Genomic DNA, 24,590 nt, shown 5'->3' on the forward strand with positions numbered 1-24,590 from the left:
TCTTTTTTCTTTTGATTATGAAATATTTTCTAAAGTTATTATACTTGGTAATACTTGGTACACAAATTTCTATCTAAAATTAGTAAAAATTATAGTTTTATTAAAAGCGTTGATGTATACATGTATAGATATTTATACAATGTATAAACTACTATATAGTAGATACATTATGGATCATTATACCTTTATATTTTATGTTATACAATTTGAATGGTGTTCATGTTAAGTTTTTAGTTAATTCAATCATTTCTACCTATTTATTTTAATGTTATATTAGTATAATATACAGGACATCACACTTGTGGCTTAATTTCTTTCCATAAATAAACATTTGTGTTGGCTACACTACAAATGAGTTTAATATGTAGAACTTTCACTAGTTCAACGTACTCAAGTCTAACGATGCCCAGTGTCCATCTGGGTTCGTAAGTGTTCATTGGATAATACATTTTGTATTGCTGCAGTTGCTTCAATGATATTTTTCGAAAAGTAAGATACTATACTTATCTATAATATATAAAATAATACTGTTAATACATATATCTAATACGTAAACTAAATTATACCATAAGAAAATTAATAATTATATTGCAAATCAAATAATAAATATTATTAATATTATTTACACATACATTTTTTTTTAATGATTGTTTGGAATCAAATAATTTTTGGTTTTTTAAAAATATTGCATGTTTATTATTTTTCTTATTGAAATCTCTTTATTATTTAGAAAGATATTCTATTATTCCAAGATTTATTAATTATTAATAGTGTAAATATTACCTACTGTTTAATTTTTTTTAAGAATAAGATTTTTGTAGAAATCCACTGCTATTATAATACATTTAGTATAAAATGATAGTATAATACATTTAAAAGTAGGTATACCTACTACCTATAATAATGACGATCGTTAACATATTTTCTACTGGTTGCCCTTGAATCTTCCTTTCACTATATAATATGTATACAATGTCAAATCAAACACTTAATGATAGTATTCTGTATTATACAAATGATAGTACTGTTTACTTTCTAAACAATATTATTGTTATTATTGACACAATTTAATTAAATGCATAAACGCCATAAACATATATACATATATTTATAAATAATTAAAATAAGCTAAATGCAAATATTAAGAAAAAATTTATAACAATGCCCACAGTTATTCACAATGAAAAATATTCGTCAGTTACAAATGCATACGATGAGATGGCGATCAACCGCTACTGCACATTCTCCACATGTCTCTGCGGGATCATCTGAAGACTTAGAAGTGACTAATGAACTTATCACAGCCAAACACTACAGTCAGGTGCCAGGACCCACGCCATGGCCCATTATAGGAAACACTTGGAGAATGTTACCAGTTATAGGTATTGTATACAGCTAGGATTCAAAAGTATTCATGCACTATATAAAAAACGCTTAAATATTATGAATGCAACTATATATATATTCCGAAATTTCAAATAAGCACCTAAATATAAAGTAAACAACTTTACTTACACGATAAAAGCTCATAAATATAAAGAAAAAAATTGTTATCAATTAACTACTTTATTAACTTGGATATAAATATGTCATTTTACTCACAAACAAAAATTTTATTTCAAAAAAGTCGAATAAATAAAAAAAAAGAGTAAATGTAAAATGTCTATAAGTACTACTCAAAAAAGCTAAATATTTTAAATATTTCATCATATCTTGAAAGTGCATGTATAAACAATTTTAAATATTTTAAGTCTCATCATAACAAAAAATAAAATCGATTTTATTGAAAACTGATCTAACTTTTTTGTAATTTAATTTACTTTCCCTGATTATTATTTTAAAGAGAAATTTCTACTGTTGACTCTCATACAACTAGATAAAATTTTCTATTAGAAACATTATTTGAAGTTCATAATTATAACATTTTTCTACTAGAAATAAAAAGTTTCTTCAATTTTCACAATATATGATTTTACCGCTAATCTGCTTAGAATTTAAAATTATATCAGTTTTTTTTATTTTAATTTACCAAGAAACCTTAATTATTTTAACTAATATTTTTGATTTTAAGCTTATTATACTTTTTTTCTTCAGTCGTTCGTGTGTTATGGTTTTTATTAGACTAGCGTGTTGTGGATTGAACATTTAAATTTTCAATAATTTAACTGTTAGGTATCTACATATATATTACCAATATGAAAACATTATTTTTAAAGATAATAAGCAAATTTTAATCTTATATTAGTTATATTCATTAAAAATTAATACTTAGGTATACTGGAAATATATTAAAAATATGTTGATAAATTAAAATTTATAATATTTGAATTATTATGCCAGAATATGTCAAATTTTTCTCAAAATATGCAACTATATGCAAAACAAAATTTTAAATTTAACCTGTTTCCTTGAAACGAATTTTTATATTTTTACTTATCAATTAATATGATATATATCAGTATATACTAATGTAGACAATGTAGTATATAGTATATATTAATGATTTATATCCAAATACATAAACTTTTGAACCCTGAATAAAATAATATTTACATAGTATATATTGTATATACATTATACTGTAATGATTCAAATATTGTATTTTTTAAGTTCAAACTTTTAATTATTATATACCTATATTATGTCGAAGGTCCGTATCAGATATCAGATTTGGCAAATGTTTCCTACATCCTGTACAAACAATATGGGAAAATAGCAAAGTTGGGAAATCTTGTTGGTCGACCGGATTTGCTATTTGTTTACGATGCTGATGAAATAGAAAAAGTGTATAGACAAGAAGGTGATACACCGTTTAGACCTTCTATGCCGTGCTTGGTAAAATATAAAAGCCAGGTTCGAGGACAATTTTTCGGGAGACTACCGGGCGTTGTAGGAGTGTGAGTATTAAGATATAGGTACAACAAATACAATATGTACACAGTACAATATTAATTATTATAATAATATGTGTTATAATATTTATAAATTGACGTATCTTTAGACACGGAGAACCGTGGAGAGAATTCAGAACCAAAGTTCAAAAGCCTGTTTTACAGCCACAAACTGTTAAGAAATATATTCAACCAATTGAAGAAGTTTCCGACTATTTTATAAAACGGTACGTTTATAGTTATGGAAAATACATTTATACTCATAGCATTTACATGATCTACATAAAAAATATAGATTTTCTCATCGCTGTAATAATTATTCATTTTATAATACTTCCTGTATAGGATGCAAGAGATGAAAAACGAAAATTCTGAAATGCCAGCTGACTTTGATAATGAAATTCATAAATGGGCTTTAGAGTGTATCGGCCGTGTGGCATTAGACGCAAGACTAGGTTGCCTAAGGCCAGATTTACCAAAAAATTCAGAGCCACAAAAAATAATCAATGCCGCAAAATACGCTCTTCGCAACGTGGCTTTATTAGAGCTTAAGTATCCGTTTTGGCGATACTTGCCATCCACGCTCTGGAAAAAATATGTTTCAAATATGGATTATTTCATTGAGTAAGCATGCAACGAATTATAATAACACCACAGGTACCTACATGATTAAAAAAAAAAAAAATTTAATTAAAGTCAATGTTAATTTTAAGTAGATATGTGGAAACAATATATAGTTTTACGTTTCTATTGAGACCGGAAAAGGCCAAAAAGTAACCAAAGTAGCACCTATTTATATCAGGGATGTACGTCATATCATTATTAGCACAAAAATAGATATAGTCGTAGCTATGGGGTTGTGTAGGGTATGCCGTGGCATCCGCTAAACAAAAAATAAGTTTATTACATTACAAAAAGTAGACCAAGTCAGACAATAAAATTTCTTATATAATATTATGTTAACATTAAATGTGTATATAATTATATAGGTACCTTAATGAAGTCGTTATAATCTTATCTGTATTAATAAATTATTAATATTTTTATAGAATTTGTATGAAATATATTGACGATGCAATGTTGAGATTAAAGAATAAATCACAATCGGTAAATGAAACCGAATTGTCTTTGGTTGAGAGAATTTTAGCGAATGAATCTGATCCAAAAACTGCTTACATATTAGCGTTGGATCTTATTTTAGTTGGGATTGATACGGTTTGTAAAAATTTATTTATGTTTATTTTAATTATGACATTATGTGATTAAAATTATTCCTATAAGTATACAATTTATAAATTTTAAAATTAATATTTCAGCGTAGTTTTTTGAATAAATAATATTTTTGGTGCTTGTATTGCGCATTACTTATACGTACCTACTTGTTTTTGTTATGTTTAATGCTACCACTATCCACTAATTAATTGTAATATTATTTAGCATGATTTTTTTTTAATTTCTATTTTTATAAGTATGTATGGATAATATTCACGTTTAACTAATATAATATATTATAAAAAAAATACTTAAGATCTGTAAAATTAATTGTTATTTAGATTTCGATGGCCGTATGTTCAATGCTTTATCAAATAGCCACACGACCAGAAGAGCAAGAAAAAATACATCAAGAAATATTGAAAATTTTACCAAATAAAGAAGATAAACTTGATGCAAGTAAATTAGAAAAAATGGTTTATTTAAAAGCGTTTATCAAAGAAGTATTGAGGTAAAATTATATAAAGTTATATACAACACACGTTTACAGTTTACTTATTAAATGATTATTATTGCAGAATGTATTCAACTGTGATTGGTAATGGTAGAACCCTTCAAAAGGATATGGTGATTTGTGGATACAGAATACCAAAAGGTGTAAGTTTAACGTTGTAATATATTATATAATAATCTTTTACAATGAAATATACCTATAGTAAATATAAATATTAGTTGAATTAAAGGAATAATAATTGTAAAATATTGTATTTAATTTCTATTTTACTAATTAATACAAATAAATTATTAATTATTCAGTATCCTGAAATTTCTTGCATAACGATTTCCCAAACTACAAAAATAAAAATATATTAATTGTAATTCTTAATTAAAAAATAAAAATAAAAATTACTTTTATCAAAATATGCAGTGAAATTTTCTAAATTATTGATACGAATAGATTTTATAGCACTGTAATTATTTTCACTGCCTTCATTATTATAATTTTTGTCTTGTTCTTTATTTTTATCTAAATTGATTTTTTTCGTCCAATTTACATTTATATTTGAATACTTATTTATAGTTTTCTCACATTTTAAATAATATTTTTTAGGGTTGTCGTTGTTTTCTTCTAGTTTATTTGCTTGATCGAAAAATGAATCTGAACTATTATTAATCATTTTCGAGTGGTTTTGAGTATTACTAGTTTGCGCGAACATCTTATTTGTAGAGGTTGATATCTATATAGATTTGCACATAATGTAAAAAAAATGTTTTAACAAAATACAAAAATAAAGTACATTGTATAAATTTAATTGTTATCAAGGAACACTAAATAAACTTAAAATAATGCTTATTTTAACAGTAAATATTCGTTATTTATAAAAATGTTGGCTCATTAAAATAATGAGTGCTATAAACAGTATAAACCTTTTAAAAATAGTATGATAATAAAGTTTATTTTTCATATAGATTCAATTAGTTTTTCCAACAATTGTTACGGGGAATATGGAAGAATATGTAACGGACTGTAAACAGTTTAAACCCGAAAGATGGTTGAAACAATCATCAGATTATATTCACCCGTTTGCTTCGTTGCCGTACGGGCATGGTCCAAGAATGTGTCTAGGAAGAAGATTTGCCGACTTAGAAATGCAAGTCTTCTTGGCAAAGGTAATTCGTATATTATAATTAAATCAAATAATTGCTTTTAATTTATTTAATTTAATTTATTATTAATATTAATTTTTGCATTCTGATTAAAATTGTATTAAGATGATATCATTTTATAATATAATTTTAAAATGCATAATTAATAATTTTATGAAATAATATTTAATTTTGTACAGTTGATACGATCGCACAAACTTGAGTATTTGCATAAACCATTGGATTACAAAGTAACATTCATGTACGCGCCTGATGGCGAACTAAAGTTCAAAATGACTGAGAGGCCTACGTCATAATAAAATCAACAATTCATTTGAACATAAACTATAAGAATACTTGTTTTTTTTATTTGTTATAGTATATTTTATATTACTCTATTATTTATATACTTTTATATTATTATGTTTATTTACTTGTAAGTTTTGCTGATTTATTGTGTTAATAAATGTTGAATTGGATAATTGATTTAAATTAATATCCATGACCTCCGAATTTAATTTTTGATTTTTTGCAATTTCCTGATCCGTATACTCAGGGCCTATATAAACCAAACTTTTTTCGTATTCGTTCATGTGAAGCGATTCTATTATTGGTTTTATATTCCTATATACATCACAAATTATTAATAAAGTTGTACGTCTATTGATGTTAAGTTATATTTATTTTTTTCAAAAACCATAAATACTTAGTATATTTATTTCTCTTTGGATTTTCTACTTTATTTATACTATAAGTATTTTGACCATTATGACTATAAAAATCCCATTGATGTTTATCATGGTAATCATTGAAAATTATCATTTCATGGTTTTCTATAAAATTGTCTGTATACTGACGATTTTTACCTTAAATATTGATAAACAAAAAAATTCTGCTATAATTTAGATATAATACAATTTTATTTATAATTTTATTTATATTTGCAGAGATGGGATTATCATAAACATTTTAAAAAAATGCCTTTAAAATTAATCTTAAGATTATAATATGCACTGTATGTTTTCATTTTCATATACGAAACTGCATTCTTATAGTTTAAAAATAACGGAAATGTGGTGTACGACAGTGCATTTTTTTTATTCAGAAGACACTTTAAAATACTACTTTTACCTAGTCACTGAAGTTCAAAATAAAAATATTGTTACCTAGGTATCTCTTATTTAATTATTTGAAGACATGAAAACGGAAGTCGATGCTGGTTTTTGTTACAACAATAAATGTTGAATTAGGTATATTATACATATACGACCAGTCTAATAATAAATTATAAAAAATGTTCTAATAACACCAAAAAATTCAATTTTCCTATTATATATGATGGAGTTACGTTATAAAAATCAAGAAAAAAACATGGTATTAGATAAAAATTCGTGTCCATTTATTAGATATGTAGGTACGTGTAAATTATGAATTTAATGTCTTCATTTTTAAAACTTTTTTTGTAAATACTTATTTAGAATAGGTGCAGTTATTTTTATTTAAAATTAGATATCGATTATAATTATAGAATAAAAATAAAATATTAACATTTTTTAATCGTTTATTAAAAACTTAAACGTTATATCGTTATTTAAATAATTTAAGTACTTTTAGTATATTTGGTTCCTTTATTGATGAATATTGTTTTAATACCATTAAAATTCATATTTCTGTTGTACAATGATTCTTCATTTTGAGTTGTATAAAAAATTGAATTTGAACATTTGTTTGCACTGTCATTATCATTTAAAGGTGTGATTGCTGTAATTGAATTATCCAATTGATCATTAACATTTTCATTATTTAATTGACAATTCTTCTGATAATTTTTTTTATGGTCTTGTTTATTGCACAATTTTATACAATTATGGTTTTCAGGTAAATGGTTAAAACGATTACTGTAACAAATAAAATCATAATTTTTCGATCGACTAACGATCCGCTTCTTAAACACGTATGGCTTTCTTGGCTCAGTTGAGCTCGGTGGTTTTTTACTAATTAGATTATGAGATTTTTTATTTTTTGTCAAATCGGTATCTGTTTTTTCATTTTTTAATTCTGAAAAATTAAACTTAGGGTATGCATTTTTATTTCATTTGTGCAGTAAATTGATTATATATATATCGACAATAACTACTTACTTTTTAATTCTTTGTTGTCTTTGCATAAGGCCTGATCACAATATTTTTTCGAGAAATCAGTTGATTTTAAATTTATATCACTTACTTTGTCAGTTTTAAACAACTGCTTTTGATTGTTTTTGGATTTCTTCTTTCTTTTTTTATGTCGGTTATTATCTACAATCTTTCCGGTCCGTTCTTTCTTTAATTTGTTTTCGGCAATCTTTAAATCACGAAATGGACCATTAAGTACCAATTAGGTAAAAGAACACCAGTAATTTTAACAATGATTTAGATATAGTTTATAGATTATGCAGGGTGCTACAGAAAAAATTAATTACATCCGTTCTATTAATATATAAATTATTTTGATATAACTAGCCATAATCCCGATCATTGTTAATTAAAACAACACTTTATATTTATTAGAGTTAAAATTATTACATATAATTAGTTAATGATAACATATGTCAGTTATTTATGTTTCACTCTGCAGAATGTATACGTCACGTATACCGTACGGCGTACACGTATACTTAGATATTCAATAATTTATATATCATAGTAGTAGAATGGATGTATGAGTACTGAGTAGTATGAAGGATGGTGATACGTACCGTAAAGTGATATTTTTTAGTCATTTTCATATTTTACACAATATATATATATATTAAGTACAATATGAGGTATAAATTACTTTTTTTTTTTTAACAAACTAGTATTGTTTATTTATAGCTGTAGTTGCTAATGAATCCAATTATTGCTAATTTTCAAGATTAAAAAATGTTGTAGATAAATAAATCTGATTACTTAAAAATATATTTTGAATTTTGAATATAGTAATTTAAGTATTGGATATAATAACAATAATTCAATCTAGATTATATAAATACATATTATTATGTTAATTATGTATTTATGTATTTGCACTCTTGTATATTTTTCTAGAAGTAAAGAAATATTTGTTATCTCCCATTTCTTGAAAAAATCTAATGTTGATTCATTTTTTTCTCGTGCTTTAAACATAGTTAATAAAATGTCCTCCTCTTTAGATTTTTTGCATCAAGTTGTGATATTTTTAAATTTGATGTTTTATTAATTTTAAGAAATATATATGTATAATCCAATTATTATTATATGTATTATGTATTTTTCATATATTACTATATTAGGTATATTAAAAAATTTCTAAAAAAATGTATTTAGCTCTAGAAATATAATTCATTTAAATTAAATCTATTAATCAATTTATTTAAGTTTAGAGTCTTGTTGTACATAAACCAGTGAACCAAAATATATGATTTTAACTTTAGAATTAAAAAAAAACACCATAAAAATCTATTAAAAACTATAGTTGTTACCATTTGCAAAAAAATGTATTTTTAATATTGGTAAAACTGCTTGCTTAAAAATTTTAAAATTGTCATACAAAAATTAGCCGTTTAAAATAAAAAAAACACGTTTTTTCAATTTTTTTTATTAATTCCATGTTATCGAACCATAATTATTAAATAAGCCCGCGTACAACGACATAAGATACATTCTGTATATTATAAATTATAATCAAACATTATCGCTTATGTGTTTTTTCTAAAAAAGTAGGTATCATCTTTTTTTTTTTGACTGTGCAAATAAATAGAAATATAATATCATTTTTATTATGTGAAAAATAACTGAAGATATTATGAAGCGGAAAATAAATGAAAATAATTATTTGCGTAACTAACTAGAAATATATTTTATGACAAACTGACAAAATAAATTCGTGTGAAGTAAGCCAGAACTGGTATAAATGTACACTATTACTCACGTTTCTTGATAATGATATCAGTTACGTCCATCCAGATGGATCGGTGGGCAGGGGATAAACAATCGTGAAATTAGTGTCTATATAATAATATCTTCGTTGCAATACCGTCCTTTCACTGCAAATTTCATTTTTTCTGAACCGGACTGACGGGTATTAGCTCGTGTACTATTTATATACATAGGTAGTACATTACGAAATAAACATTTAAGTTAATTTATCCCACGGCGAATTTACGAAAGAGAAAACCCTACCTACATTGTAACAAGCACCAAGCTATACGCGTTTAGTGTTTGTCGTGTATTGTTGCGGAAACCATCGTGATAAATTTACTATAAACTTCGGTTGAGATTTTTTTATCGAGTTTCATACAATATACAGCGGATACAATGTTTACAACTACATGCTAATAATTGAACAGGTAATTAATAAAAAAAATTATTAAAAATAAAACAAATTATAACGGTAATCAATAATCATTGAGCACGAATGGGCAATAATAATGCTGTGATCAATAAAAACTGCATACCTACCAGGTTTACTGATATGAATATATTTTAGAAACAATAATATTTTATAATACATAGGTATTACGATTATAATATTATGTAGTCCGTGTAAATGTAAATGCACACACCACTTATATACAATTCAAAAACTAAAAGGACTAGATATATTCTAGTTTATCATAGTTTTATTCTTAGTGAAAACTTAAAAAATAATCAAAGTATTTTCGATGTAAAGGTTTTTTTAATATTATCTAATCTGTTTACAATTTCTCTTATTTATTAAAAATTTTTTATTTTGACTAAATTGTTTATGGCAATCCATAATAAAATTCATAATTTGTTTTTATACATTACAACTTATTTTCTGTAAAATAATCTATCATGTACGATTGTTTTAAAATTCGAAAGTATAGCTTTTTTACTGTTGTATCAAACGTAAAGTTATCAGTATTTGTTCACGATGAGAATGCGGAACGAAATCTAGGACAAATAAAATTTCTAATATTGGAACGAGTTCCTACCTATATAATGATGTACCACGACACATTATAACACCTATGAATCAATTCGCTAGCTATATGCCTACAATCTATGTGAGATATCTATACCTGTAGGGGAATCATTATACACTTATTGATGTCATTCGTTACATAGGTACGTCCGGAGCCGGTTTGGTTTTTTATTCCATCACATCGCGTCTCAATCAACCACGTGGTATACTAAACAAGATGATACAATATAATAATAATAATAGTACACTCTAATAAGTAACGGATTAATAATATATGCGCGCAATTGCTTGTTTTCAGGTCGCAATATAAATAATAAAATGTCCGTGTTGGCCAAACAGTTGAGGAATTTAAGGGTTAAAATTTGTCGTGCTAACAAGTCCACAGCAGTTCTTACAAGCATATCACAAGACGATGTAGATTTTGCCAAAGAATATTCGGAACTACCAGGCCCTAAGTCGTTACCGTTGTTGGGCAATAATTGGAGATTCATGGCATATATCGGCAAGTGCATATTATTATAATATCAATACTCTATAGAGTAAGCAAACTATTTTATTTCGAAACATTTACCGTTAATTTTTGTTATTAAACAAAAAATAAACTCATTATGATTATTAATATAAATAAATATATGATTTATAAAATTAATAATGTAATTACTATTAATTGCTTTAGTCCTTATAATTCAATTTTCAGTTGGTATATTATATATATAAAAAAAAGTAGCTTATTGTATTCTATACTATTTTGTAATATAATATAAGTTGGTACAAAATTGTAGAATTTTAATTAATCAACAATTATAAAAATAAATTATATTAAGGATATTGGAGCAGACAATTTGAAATACAGTGTACTCTCGATTATCCGCGGAATAGGGTGGCAGGACATCCACGGATAAGCGAATTCCGCGGATAATCCAAAAAATTAAAATTACGAATCAAACGTATTAACAGTTACCAAAAAATATTAATATGTATTATAAGCGTATTGTATTTTACGTTGTTATCGAGTAATTGGAAATCACAACCCAATTAAACCGATAATTATGTATAATATAATGTGTATACACAAAGGTATGTAGATGATTCCGAGGAAGACAACGGATAATCCGTAACGCGGATAGTCCGCTCGTGGATAATTGAGAGTACATCATGGAATGTCTATTGTCTATGACCTATGTGTATTCATTAATGAACGTCAGTGTGGAAGAGCTAAAATCACTTAAAATTCTATAATATTTCAAATATTGCTTAACATTGTCCCTTTTATTTACTATTAGAAGAAAGTGTTGGGTAAAAGATTTTCCCAAGTAGATCATAGGTACCGATGATTTAATTTAATTTTTATCAAAAGATTTGTATTCTTATTTATCCTTTTTACAAAATTATGTAAAAACAAAATTAACGTTTAATAAATATTATTGTGTAGAATTGAAAAAAATATTGTTTTTAGTTAATTTTTTTTTGATTTTGATTTTAAGGCTTGTTAAAAAAAAAATAATATATTTTTCCTACTTAACCTATAACAGAATCTAATAAATTCATAGATAGGTTCAAAATATTAATTAGACATGGGGGAAGTACATAAACAAGTCCACTTATTGGTTTAAACTGTAAACTCACAGTTTTTTACTCACTATTGAGTGCTCTAACAGCCTTAATAATATAATATTTATATAATACATTAAACACTCAATCTTCTTGTATACATTCAAAAAAACGTGTTTAAATTAATAATATTTTAATTTTGGTTATGTTGTATAAATACATAGGGGACTACAAAGTAACCGAAATAGACAAACTCTCATTGAGATTATGGAAAGAGTATGGAGACATTGTAAAAATCGAAAAATTGCTCGGGAGACCGGATATGGTGTTTCTGTACGATGCGGACGAGATTGAAAAAGTATTTAGAAATGAAGAGCTTATGCCACACCGGCCGTCTATGCCATCATTAAATTATTATAAGCACGTTTTACGGAAGGATTTCTTTGGTGATTTGGCCGGTGTTATAGCTGTGTAAGTATATATTATCATTTATCAGTCACGTGTCGATAGTTAATTTAAGCATTTTTATTTTTTAACCGTGTGTGTACTGTGTAGGTATAGTTCTTTCGATCATCGATGTGATGTATATAAAAAAATAATAGGTACACAATAAGCTAAGTAAAATAAGTAAACACACACACATATATATATATATAATTTTAGGTCATACACATTATATTATAAGGACACTTATAGGCTATAATATAAGGCTGTATATAAATAGGTATAAATAATGATGCCTTGATGCGTGACCAGAAACTCATATAATACGTTACAGTATAAAGAATTCGAATTCTTGTATTGAATTTTGGAAGATTCCATTAACGGTACTTGCTTATTTTATGTTTTAGACATGGTCAAAAATGGTATGAATTTCGAAGTAAAGTACAACAACCTATGCTGCAACCGAGAACAGCAAAATTTTATATTGGTACTATTGAAGATACAGCATCGGCGTTTGTAAATAGGTTAGCAAATTATTAAATTGTCATAAATATATATATATATATATATATAATATAAATAATATTAGATAGGTACCTACCTATTTATACTTATAACCACTAATGACTAGGCTTATAACTTTGCTGTCTGTATTTTATTTATTTATTTTGAAAATGTAATACATACAGACACACAGTTACCTACTAACTATTATACATAACTACAGGTGTTTTATATTATTATTTAATATAATAATTAAAAATATAATTATATGATACTATGAAAATTTTAAAAATGATTGTATTTTTTATCGATTATAACTTTTTTGAATGCAAATTTCACTGGCATTATTTTTTGAATGTAAAAAAACTTGTAAATTCTTCTCCTACTAAGTAATTAACCAGTTAGTAAAAATATATTGCATCGATCAATTTAATTTTTATTAAAAATTACTTATTACCTATTGTCTATTTATACTAAAATTTAATAGTAATAAAATCGATTTAAGGCTAAAATATATTACACAACGTGCTTAACGTCATAAGTTATAATTTGAATTGTTTAAATATTTGTTTTTTTCTTATATAATTATAAATGTTGTTAAGATTATAATATTTTAATATTTGTACATTTTACGTTCTGTTCTGATAAAGCATTAAACTACATTTCCATAACTATTACTACGAGTATACCTAATAGGCATAGTTGCTAAATTTAGTTTTAATTTGTTTCTTTTTATTATTTACGTATATGTATATAATATATATTATAATATTGGGCGTAAAAAAATTAAATTTTACTTTTTTTATAATATCAGTAGAATTTACATTAATTTTATATCGTTAAAACTTAAATTTATTTTGACGGTCAAAAAATATATCAGTGGAACTTACATGTTATAAATCGACTTTAGTACTTTTGTACTAAATTTTAGTGGGTATGAATCTGCAGGCTACTGGTATTTCTAACCTTTTATAATTTATTATCTTTTACAAACTATATTTCACTTAAAATGTCTTTCATTTGTCAATATTCGTTTTCCAATTTAAATATTATCAAATGATGCAATATGATTTGTAACATATAAATATATAAGGGATCGTTAATTTTCAAAATAACAAATTGTAGGTTCTTTTTAATTTTTGATCATTTTATTAATGATGATTATTGTTGTCACACATTTCTATATTAATCTTAGTATAATATAGAATATATAAGTACAAATAATTTAATATTATAATTTATAAAGTACCTATGTATTTTTTTGTGTAGAATAAAAAAAATAAAAAATAATCATCAAGAAGTTCCTGATGACTTTTTAAATGAAATTCATAAATGGTCGCTTGAATGTAAGTCGGTTGCACAACGTATATTTGCTTAATGCCAATATAAAAAATAATATATTTATACCTATTATTTTATGTTTTTAGCCATCGCTAGAGTGGCATTAGATCAAAAACTCGGGTGCCTTGAAGATGAACACACAGTAGATTCAGATACACAAAATTTAATAGACGCCATCAACACATTTTTTGCAAATGTTCCAGAGTTGGAGTTGAAAATACCATTTTGGAAATTATTTAGTACACCTACTTGGAGAAAGTATATTAACGCGTTGGATACTATTACAAAGTGAGAGTTATAACTAAATATATAGGTATATAACAAAATTTTTTATAATTTGATAGTAGATAATCGAATGTGTACCATTACATGTATATAAAAAATTGTATTGTAATTTATCATTATAGTGTTACATCCAAACATATAAATCGATCTATGGATCAATTATTGTCTCAAAAATCATTTTGTCCTGATAGTCAATCATCTTTGTTACAAAGAGTACTTAGTTTGGATCCGTCTAATCCAAAATTAGCTCAGATACTGTCGTTAGACATGTTCATCGTTGGCATAGACACGGTAAGATGGCGTGTGTAGTAATAAAGTTGTCACTTTAATACTGATAAATAATAATTGTCAACGATTTATAGACCTCAGCAGCTCTTTCTTCGATTCTCTATCAATTAAGTCGACATCCAGATAAACAAAAGAAATTAAGGGAAGAAATACGAACTGTATTGCCAAATTCTGATTCAAAATTAACTACCGACAAACTTGAACAGTTGCAGTATCTAAAAGCATGCATAAAAGAAACACTGAGGTTCAAAATTACATTTTGATTTTGTGAAAACTATTATCTATTAAGTAGAATTTAAAGAATATTATGTAATGCGTGTAAATCGTTTAATTGTAGAATGTATCCTGTGGTTATTGGAAATGGTCGCTGTATGACCAAAGAAACAATAATAAGTGGATATAAAATTCCAAAAGGAGTAAGTATATTTACTGCATAGTACATGTCATATGGTGCATAATTTTACGTAAAGGTAACATATATACTTCTATATTTATTTATTTATACTTAGTTATAGTAAATATTTAAACTAATTTAACGTGAATCGTTGTTTTTAATGTAGGATTATATAAATTCGTGACATATTGAATAACGACTAATGTTTGCTTATAATGGCTTATGTTGTTGTTTAACTAATGGCCCATTAGGGCTATATGAAATTATGAACCTATGATTTTGTAATTTAAATGTTTAAGTAATATTTATTAATTATTACCTAAACGTATAAATGTATAATATTATGTGTTTGTAAATTATATTGTTCAATAATAGGTGCAAGTCGTGTTTCAACATTACGCTATTAGTAATAGCAGTAGATACTTTCCAAACCCTGAACAATTTTTACCGGAAAGGTGGTTAAAAGGAAGTGGATATAAACATCATCCATTTGCTAGTTTACCATTCGGTTATGGAAAAAGAATGTGCTTGGGTCGTAGATTTGCCGATTTGGAACTTCAAACAGTTGTTTCAAAGGTAGGTTTCATATAAAACTATGTGTTATGACAATATATTTTTACCGAAATACCGACGTTGCCTGTAAATATGTGTAAAATATTATAATAATTTATTTACTAATATAATTTTTTTTATCAAAGATTTTTCAGAATTTTGAAGTCAAGTACGAGTACGGTAACTTGGAATATACTGTACATCCAATATACATGCCAGATGGCCCATTAAAATTCAAAATGATTGAAGACTAAATAGTTCTTAGAAGTTGTATGCCAATTTTAAATACTAAATATTAAAAATATATAATGTTGTTTTAATATGTACCTATATATTATGAGTTAAATAAGTAATGACTACTTTAATAATGTTACTATCAATTCAATCAAAATGTAAATAATTCAAATATGTTTTTATGTTAGATTTAAATAAATATAAAATATAAATATAAATTATATAATGATTATAGATGTTAGATAATAATATTATTTACGATCTGTTTCGGAGAGAATTTTAGGTTATTTCTTCAAATTAATAACTAATGGAGATTTCAATATTAAATTTTTGTGTTTTTATGGTACATATTTAAGTTACAATTCTATAATTTTTTTATCGTATTAAAAATAGAAAAAAGTACTTATAGTAATAAAAATATATAACAAAATATCTTATGAAATAAAGAACGACAAAGCGTCTCAACGAAATGATCTACCTACTTTATTATGATATGGTACACTCGAAACTTATCTAATAAATAGCTTTTTCAGGTTATTATTTTTTTTATAAAGTTTTTCTGTCATGATAATCCAAACAATTAATGATTATTTAATATAAATAAAAAGGAAAGATTAAAAAAAAATCAAACCGGGATCGAGTTATATCAGTCCTTAGTACAATAGTATAAACAATAAATAGTAAATTAATTATAATAATAGTAATTATTATTATTGTAAATAACAGTTATCTAATAGAAATAGTGATTAAAATTAGTGTCTTAAGTCTTTTTTTCTTTTTATATATTCTATTATGGTAATGCATGGCCATGTTTTTATTATAATGAGATCTACATTTGAGCCTGCAAAAGGTATGGGAAGATATTGGAAGTAGAAATTCGCGCTGCTGCAAACTTTATTTGGTTGAAGGTTTATATGAAGTTTGATAGAAAACAGTTTAAAGTCTCTGTGTTTCTTTTAGTTCGAAACACAGAGAGCATTTGAAATCATTTTTTTGAACACTTACATTTTATTTATGCGTGTTTTAGCACAATAAATTACTTCTAATAAGCGCTGCTTAGTGTGATATTTGTTTAATTTATACTAAGACAATAAATGTATCTAAGTAACTCCAATTTTTTTCAAGACTTGTCGAGTTATGTATAAATAATGTATAAATTAAGGACTTCGATACATTTTAACGACGAATAATCGTAAAAAAATGTGGCGTAATAAGGTCATAATTTATAAGCTCTTATTAATATCTACAATAAAAAAAAGACCGTAAATAATTTGCTAGGAAATTTAGTTATATAAATATAACATTCAATGTATAGAAATATAGGAGGATACCCGTTTGGGTGCAGTTTAAAAAAATGTATCTGAAAATTGTGAACACATTTGGGTGTATTTATGAAAACGCCTTTAGGCACAATATTGAATATTGTAACTTGCAATCGTAAGTTTTTTGTAATCTAATCTAATATTAAGTATTAAATCGTTTCATATAATTTTGGGAAACTTATGAAGTTAAAAAAATATATTAAATTATATTATAAAAGTATTAGAACTACGTTTTGCGGGCCAATAAAAATTTATTAATTAATAGAAAAGATCATAATATAAAATAATATAAATAAATAATAAACTAGTGATAAACTGATAAACAAAATCCAATTATTAAGTAATTAAAAAAAAAAAGAACTTTAAATATTTTTGGAAGACTATTGAGCCATCCTCCTCGCTGTGTCTTCTAGGTAAAGCACTAAAGCTAATAGGCTTAAATTTAGTATAATATACTAATATATCAAATATTTGAAAAAAATATATGTACACAAACGTGTTATTATGAAGAGAAATATTACGCCCAAACGTATTTCCCCCCGAAATATAGTTTATTCATAATACATTATTATACATAAGTAATTGTTATTATTTCAATTTAAGTTGAATATTGTATTCTTAAAATTTTCTTACAATAATATGACTTCATGACATTGGCGTATGGATTATCATCTAAAATATACGTAATAGTCATATTATTATACTAAAATTTACTATATTTAATATTGTATGTGTTACTAGGTATACTATATACTATAAGTATACCTCGTTTTTAATTTGTAAAAATATAATTTAAATACCCACCGACGTAGTCACAGAATCATTATTTTTTAAAACTAATTTCTCAGTGAGTAATATATGAATTTACCGTGGAACTATTTCTCTCCAAAACTAAGGTACAGTTTTTCACCAGTTTCAATTTCCACCCTTAAAAAAGTTTATTTTTAATTAAAATATTAATATTATGTGTATTATTATTACAATAATATGGGGTTTGATACTAAATTTGCGAGGAAAAATATGAAAATTTTATAAAATACGCCTTCTTGGTTATAACTATTTTATTACATTTTTTTTTATCTTTAATATAAAAATTAAAATGTATACAATATGCAATGCGCTCAATAAGAAAAATTGAGGGAAAAAACCAGGAGGTCAGACGAGTGGGTAAGTCGCCCAGTGATGTCATCTAAAATATTTAATTATACGATATTTTATTTGAATTAAACAGAGAATTTTTATTTTAAGTAATAATAAATTAAGTATTATACTCACCATAAAAGTTATTTAATTTTATTGATTCTTAATAAAAATGTATAATATTATAATTTTAATGTTTTACACAAACAAAATTAAATGCTGTACTAATGGTAATGGATCATTACTAATGAATAACAATTTTAATAATAAAAATGTATGTTGGGAAGTACTTTTATTATAATTTTTTTTTTAAATATTTAAAGTAACATCATTTATCTTACCTTTACAGGCTAAACATGTACAAAAATTGTTAATTAAATTATAATTTTATGATGAGTTGTATAGTATTGTTCTAATTTAACCCATATCCACATTATCATTGAATTAAATTATTTTTATTTTTTAAAACACTATATTATGTTGCGTATTTTGTGTATTTCGGTAACTCTATTTCAAATAAATTCAAATAGGTTGTTATTGGTTTATTAAAAATCAATCCTAGATGAGTAATTCACCTACAGCTGTTTAGATTAGATGTTTTTTTTCTAATCTAAAATGTGGACAGTCGAAAGCTGAGTTAGAGTTCTAGTCATCATTCATCGCAGGTGTAATTTGGACTTGTTTGAGCTGAAATTAACAGACTAATTCGAAATTGGTTTTAAGGACTTAAGGCAGAGATTCCCAACCAGGGTGTCGCGAAATTATTTGAAATTTATTTTTAGTCTATAGGAAATAGGGACTAGGGTGTCTCCAGTTTTTTAGAAAATGACTAAGGGTGCCGTGATGAGTCAAAAAAGATTGGGAATCTTTGGCTTAAAGTTTTAGAGGAATTGCAAATACTGAAATATAAAATAAAAGAGTAAAATAGTAAAAATCTAATATTTTGGTATACTATAGTCTATAATGTAACTTTGTATAATATGTTGTCAGCGAGGACAAACTAAATTGTTTGGTACTAGTCCCGGTACTTGCGAGGTAATTGCGTATCCATATTATCTGATCACATTTTTCAATACTTATGTGTGTACAAAATCAGAAAATTATATTTACATTATTACTATTAGTAGGTACACGTAACATGTTTATATAAAATCTCATTCCTAATCACCCCATTTTTATTTTGCTACATTACTTTAGAGACAACCTAAATTTATAGTCATCAACTCTTTCTGGATAAGCATACTTTTCACAATTATAAGAATGAAAACAAAAATGTATAATGTGAAAATATATTAGAATTTGGCATTGGCATTGGCAATACACGGTTTGGGGTTGGTCAAGATGAAAAAGTGAAAATATTTAATTGTTACACGCCTTAAACCAGAACACGTAGTTCACAATAATAAATGTAAAATTTACCTTGGGTTTTTAAATCCAATATTAATTTCTGCTCAATCAGATATTCTTTAAAGTCGCCAGAATTTTCTGTAATATTTAAATTAAATTAAAATCACCCACACATGCTAAGTATTGCATAAATCATGAAATATAAAGATTTATTTGGAACACATAAATTATTATAGACGTTAATACGGTGAATATAATATCATGTTATATTATTTGTACATTTATAATAATGAACTCTGCACTTTACCTGTTAAACAGTCTATGAAAAGATGACATAGACTTATTAAGTCTATTATTAAAAATTAATTTTTAAATTTCCTTAAAATTGTAATATTTACTTGGAAAGGAAATTATAACTTTTGATAACGAGTTTAATATTAAGTTCATTATGACTGTAAACTATTAATAAGGGGGAAACAGTTGTCATCAACCGCAAAAATTAATTGAATTATAAAATTTCTGTCATAAATTTAATTTATAAATTATTATCACTAAAAAACTCACTAAAATTATGAGCTAAACAGTAGTTTAAAAATCCAATATCATCTATAAAATGATAATGTATTACACGTTAACTTATATTTAAATTAAATGTTAATTTGTTTAAATTTATGAATTTGATTCAACCATTAAATAATAGCTTAAGTTAGTAGGTACACAATTTCAACTGTCAACTCATAATGTTAACAAAAAAGGTTTAAAAAAAATTGTAAATAACATAAACTTATAACTACTCACTTGTATATCCAGCCCTTTGTAGAGCAGCTGTTAGTTAAATACCAAAATTATGATTATAATATTAATAAACATAAAATTAATTGAAAAAAAGAGGTACTTATGAAAATTTAAATTAGATAAACAAGATTATACTAATATTCAAATGATTATTGTTAAAATATGTTTTTAGAGAAACAAGGTTGGTGAATAGAATAAGTGAGTTACGAAAAAATTAGGTAGTTGAATTTTGTTACATGATTGAAATTGACATTATTCACTAAATTTCATAAATGTATGCCCAGTACGTAAAATTCATAAATAGTAATGTTCAGGTCCAAATTGGATCGTCGAGTTATCGATTAAAACTCGGTGAGTCACTACAATATTATACCAGCCGTTTGAGTCATGATTAATTGCTGATCGATAGTATGTTAAGAATTAAAATTTGTAGAAATGCAGACTAAATTTTGGACTTGCACAGACCATAGTAGATACGTGGCTATTTGTTGTTGATATTAAATATTATGACATTATACGGAAAACACGGTGGTCGGTGGACAGAACTTGTCCAATCCCAGCCATGGTAATGTTAATTAATTGTAAAATATATTATTAACTAATCACCCTTACTTTCGCATTCTAAAAAATACAATATAATTACATTAAATAAATTTAAAAAAAAATGTTACATTGAAAAGAAATAAACTACATTAAAAATATAGGTACAATAGATAATAATAACCTTTTTATGTTAAACGTTGCTATCTCGAATTACATTAAAATCTCCTCAAAACTACCATTTCACAATAGCGTTTTACTCTTAATAATTTGTAGTAAATTTAACCGTTTTTCGTTGTCCCGAATATGTTAGTAAGAACAAAAATTAAGATGTTCATTCACTATAGTGATTGCGTGATTACTGATTTCACGCGTTTGTAGTCATTCGTATTTAATATAGTGAAATGGAAAATAAGCACAAATTAAATGTCTTATTTACAATTAATTGTTATATTCTGTCAAAAACAAAAATAGCTTAAAAATAGTTATAAAATTAGAAACTGACACAATATAATATGGGCAATGACAATTTGATAATTTCGTAAAAATTGTAAGTATTTATTTTTGAATTAAAACAAAACATTAATAATTGACTAAGAAGAATTATTTTTTACGCTCACTAACACCTTCATACGCGTTTAAATAGAGAAAAATTTTATTTTTACAAAAAGTACAAAGCTTTTATTGTTTTTAACTATTCTTTTAGTAAATAAAACTGTTTAAATGTGTCAACGTAATATCTTTTTGTTGATAAATAAATTATAAAGCATTAATCAATTTTGTACCTTCATGCGCATGTTAATGGAAAAAAATTTTATTTTTCCAAAAAGTTCAAAGCTATTATTATAATTGACTATTCTTTTAGTAATTAAAAACGGTTTAAAGTGTCAACGTAATTACTTTTTGTAGAAAATATTATAAAACATTAATCTACTTTGCATTGAATTTCTTTTTTCGCATGCACTTTTCCGTATGTCATAATATTTAATATCAACAACAAATAGCCCCACGTATCTACTATGGTCTGTGCAAGTCCAAAATTTAGTCTGCATTTCTACAAATTTTAATTCTTAACATACTATCGATCAGCAATTAATCATGACTCAAACGGCTGGTATAATATAGTTCAGTCGAATTAAATTAAAAAAATCGATCAAGTTCGGAACTAATTCCCCGAAAGCTGAATTTTGGTACATAAATAGTTTATATCTCACTAATAAGCATACTAAAAATCCTAACACCTGCCCCTTGTGTGTAGTCTCCCACGCCTCATATAATTCAGTACATTTTATTTTAAAAAAACCAAATATAATATATGTAGGTAACAAAAAACAAACTAAATATAATTTCCGATTATATTTATATAGATTGCATAAAGTAAAGTTGGTAAGTAAACATAGGACATAAAGAAAATTTACCATTTAAAAAATATCGATTTTGTTGAACTTAGAGCCTTATTAAGATTGCTATCTATAGAAAATTCACCGATGTTTTCTCCAAACCTGTTTGTATTAAATAATAATAAAAATGACTCACCTTCAACAGTTTTTATTTTAGAATTATCTGTGAAATCGTTATGTTTTCTTTAGAGTTGATTTGAATTTTTTATTTTTTTTTGTTTATGCATTTATCTGCTGTTTTTCGTGGTTTTTGATGATATTATATTTTAAAATATCAATTTAATATTCGTTTATATATAATTAACATGGTTTGTTTTAAGAAATTTTTTATTTTGATAAATAACTTATTTATTTTGTCGTTCTCCAGCTACCATTTCAAAACTCATTATGGTGAATTATAATCACATCAAGATTAACCAGATTAATGTAGATCAATACTATATAAGTCGTCTGTGCATTAAAAGTTTACACGTTAGATTATCATCAAGTCAATAATTCAAATCTCTTTAAACCGATAATCGATATGATACACTAATAAAATTCAATATTCAGCCGTTATACCCGTGGAACGTGTAAATTATTTAATTTAGTTACCAGTTATGAGGTTATTAAAAAATATTCTTTTTATCCAAGATTACTTATTCTAAAACAATTTGGATCAAAATTGAAAAATATTTTAAATTCAGGTTAGTATAAATAATTATATAAATAATTCATCACAAATATTTTGAGTAATAAAAAAATAATTTATTTATATTTTATAATTTTTTAATTTACAAAGTGTTTAGAATATTACAAAGAACAAGCAACTGTTTTGCGTTGAAAAATTAAAAAAGTTGTGATTTTTTTCTAAAATGAAACGGTTATTTTTTGACGATTATTATGAACATTTTTCAGCCATAAATATTATAATAATAATAAAATAGGCACTAAATAAACTTTGTTTTGTAAGACATGTGCAAATAATACACATAATATTATATTTTACATATTAACAAACACATTTGACCCCGTTTTTAAAATTGTAACTTAATATATTATGAATTTATGACAAATTCTTTTAAAGTAAATTTTTAGACAATCCGAATTATTTATAGAGTTATTGTTTATCAGCTTATCATAAAATGAAATAGTTACACATCAATTGAATCATTATCTAAAATCTATCATTATTAAAAGAGATCCATTATTCCAAAAGATATTACAATGCAAAACACAAGTATATTAACAACGATCAATGCATTAACACCGACAACCAATTGGTTTTTGTTTTATTAGTTAACAGTTTATTTAAATACCTAACTCATATTTATAAATATTTGTACCATGTAACTTGAATGTATATTGAGAATAAAATAGTGTAGGCTGAAGGTATTGTTGTGTTAAGCATAATATATATAATATATTTATTTATACGTACAGAAGTCTGGATAATATAGAATAATATGTTACTACGTACTTGTTATAGTAGTCCTGTGAAGGTAGGACTAATGGGCATTTTTTAGTATAATACCTTTAGAATACTGGGCTTTCTCCAGTTATTGAAATTATTTTAATAACTAAGTAAATATTAAATAGGCATTAAAGGTTTTGTACTGACACCACATCATGGGTGTTATAACGTTGACTGCATTGGCGCAACCAGGATTCGTTTTCAGGTTTTGGGTGGGGGTGGGGTTGTAAATTTGGAAAAATTAATTATTTTTGGCAGGTGTATATTGGAAAAAAAGGGGTATGATTCAATTAGGTTTATGAG

At 25.1% G+C, this 24,590-nt stretch overlaps 1 protein-coding gene across 1 annotated transcript; it reads left to right on the forward strand.

The window, feature by feature from the left end:
• Positions 1-331: 331 nt before the first annotated feature.
• LOC132920674 (uncharacterized) lies at positions 332-16,522 on the forward strand. Its single transcript, XM_060983234.1, has 20 exons — positions 332-489; positions 1,172-1,382; positions 2,651-2,897; positions 3,002-3,118; positions 3,237-3,515; positions 3,941-4,106; positions 4,445-4,614; positions 4,682-4,760; positions 5,574-5,774; positions 5,951-6,060; positions 10,955-11,199; positions 12,473-12,719; positions 13,100-13,216; positions 14,466-14,542; positions 14,624-14,825; positions 14,945-15,113; positions 15,185-15,354; positions 15,448-15,526; positions 15,880-16,080; positions 16,203-16,522. The coding sequence occupies exons 2-20, from the start codon at positions 1,181-1,183 to the stop codon at positions 16,308-16,310; spliced, it is 3,186 nt and encodes a 1,061-aa protein (XP_060839217.1). The 5' UTR covers positions 332-489; positions 1,172-1,180; the 3' UTR covers positions 16,311-16,522.
• The last annotated feature ends 8,068 nt before the right edge of the window (positions 16,523-24,590 follow it).

Source organism: Rhopalosiphum padi, chromosome 2 (assembly GCF_020882245.1).
Source record: "Rhopalosiphum padi isolate XX-2018 chromosome 2, ASM2088224v1, whole genome shotgun sequence".
NCBI classification, from domain to species: domain Eukaryota; kingdom Metazoa; phylum Arthropoda; class Insecta; order Hemiptera; family Aphididae; genus Rhopalosiphum; species Rhopalosiphum padi.

Coding starts and splice junctions, on each gene's coding strand:
- LOC132920674 (XM_060983234.1), top strand. CDS start 1,181: ATGAAAAATATTCGTCAGTTACAAATGCATACGATGAGATGGCGATCA. Junction 2,898..3,001: donor CTACCGGGCGTTGTAGGAGT/GTGAGTATTAAG, acceptor ACGTATCTTTAG/ACACGGAGAACCGTGGAGAG. Junction 15,527..15,879: donor GATATAAAATTCCAAAAGGA/GTAAGTATATTT, acceptor GTTCAATAATAG/GTGCAAGTCGTGTTTCAACA.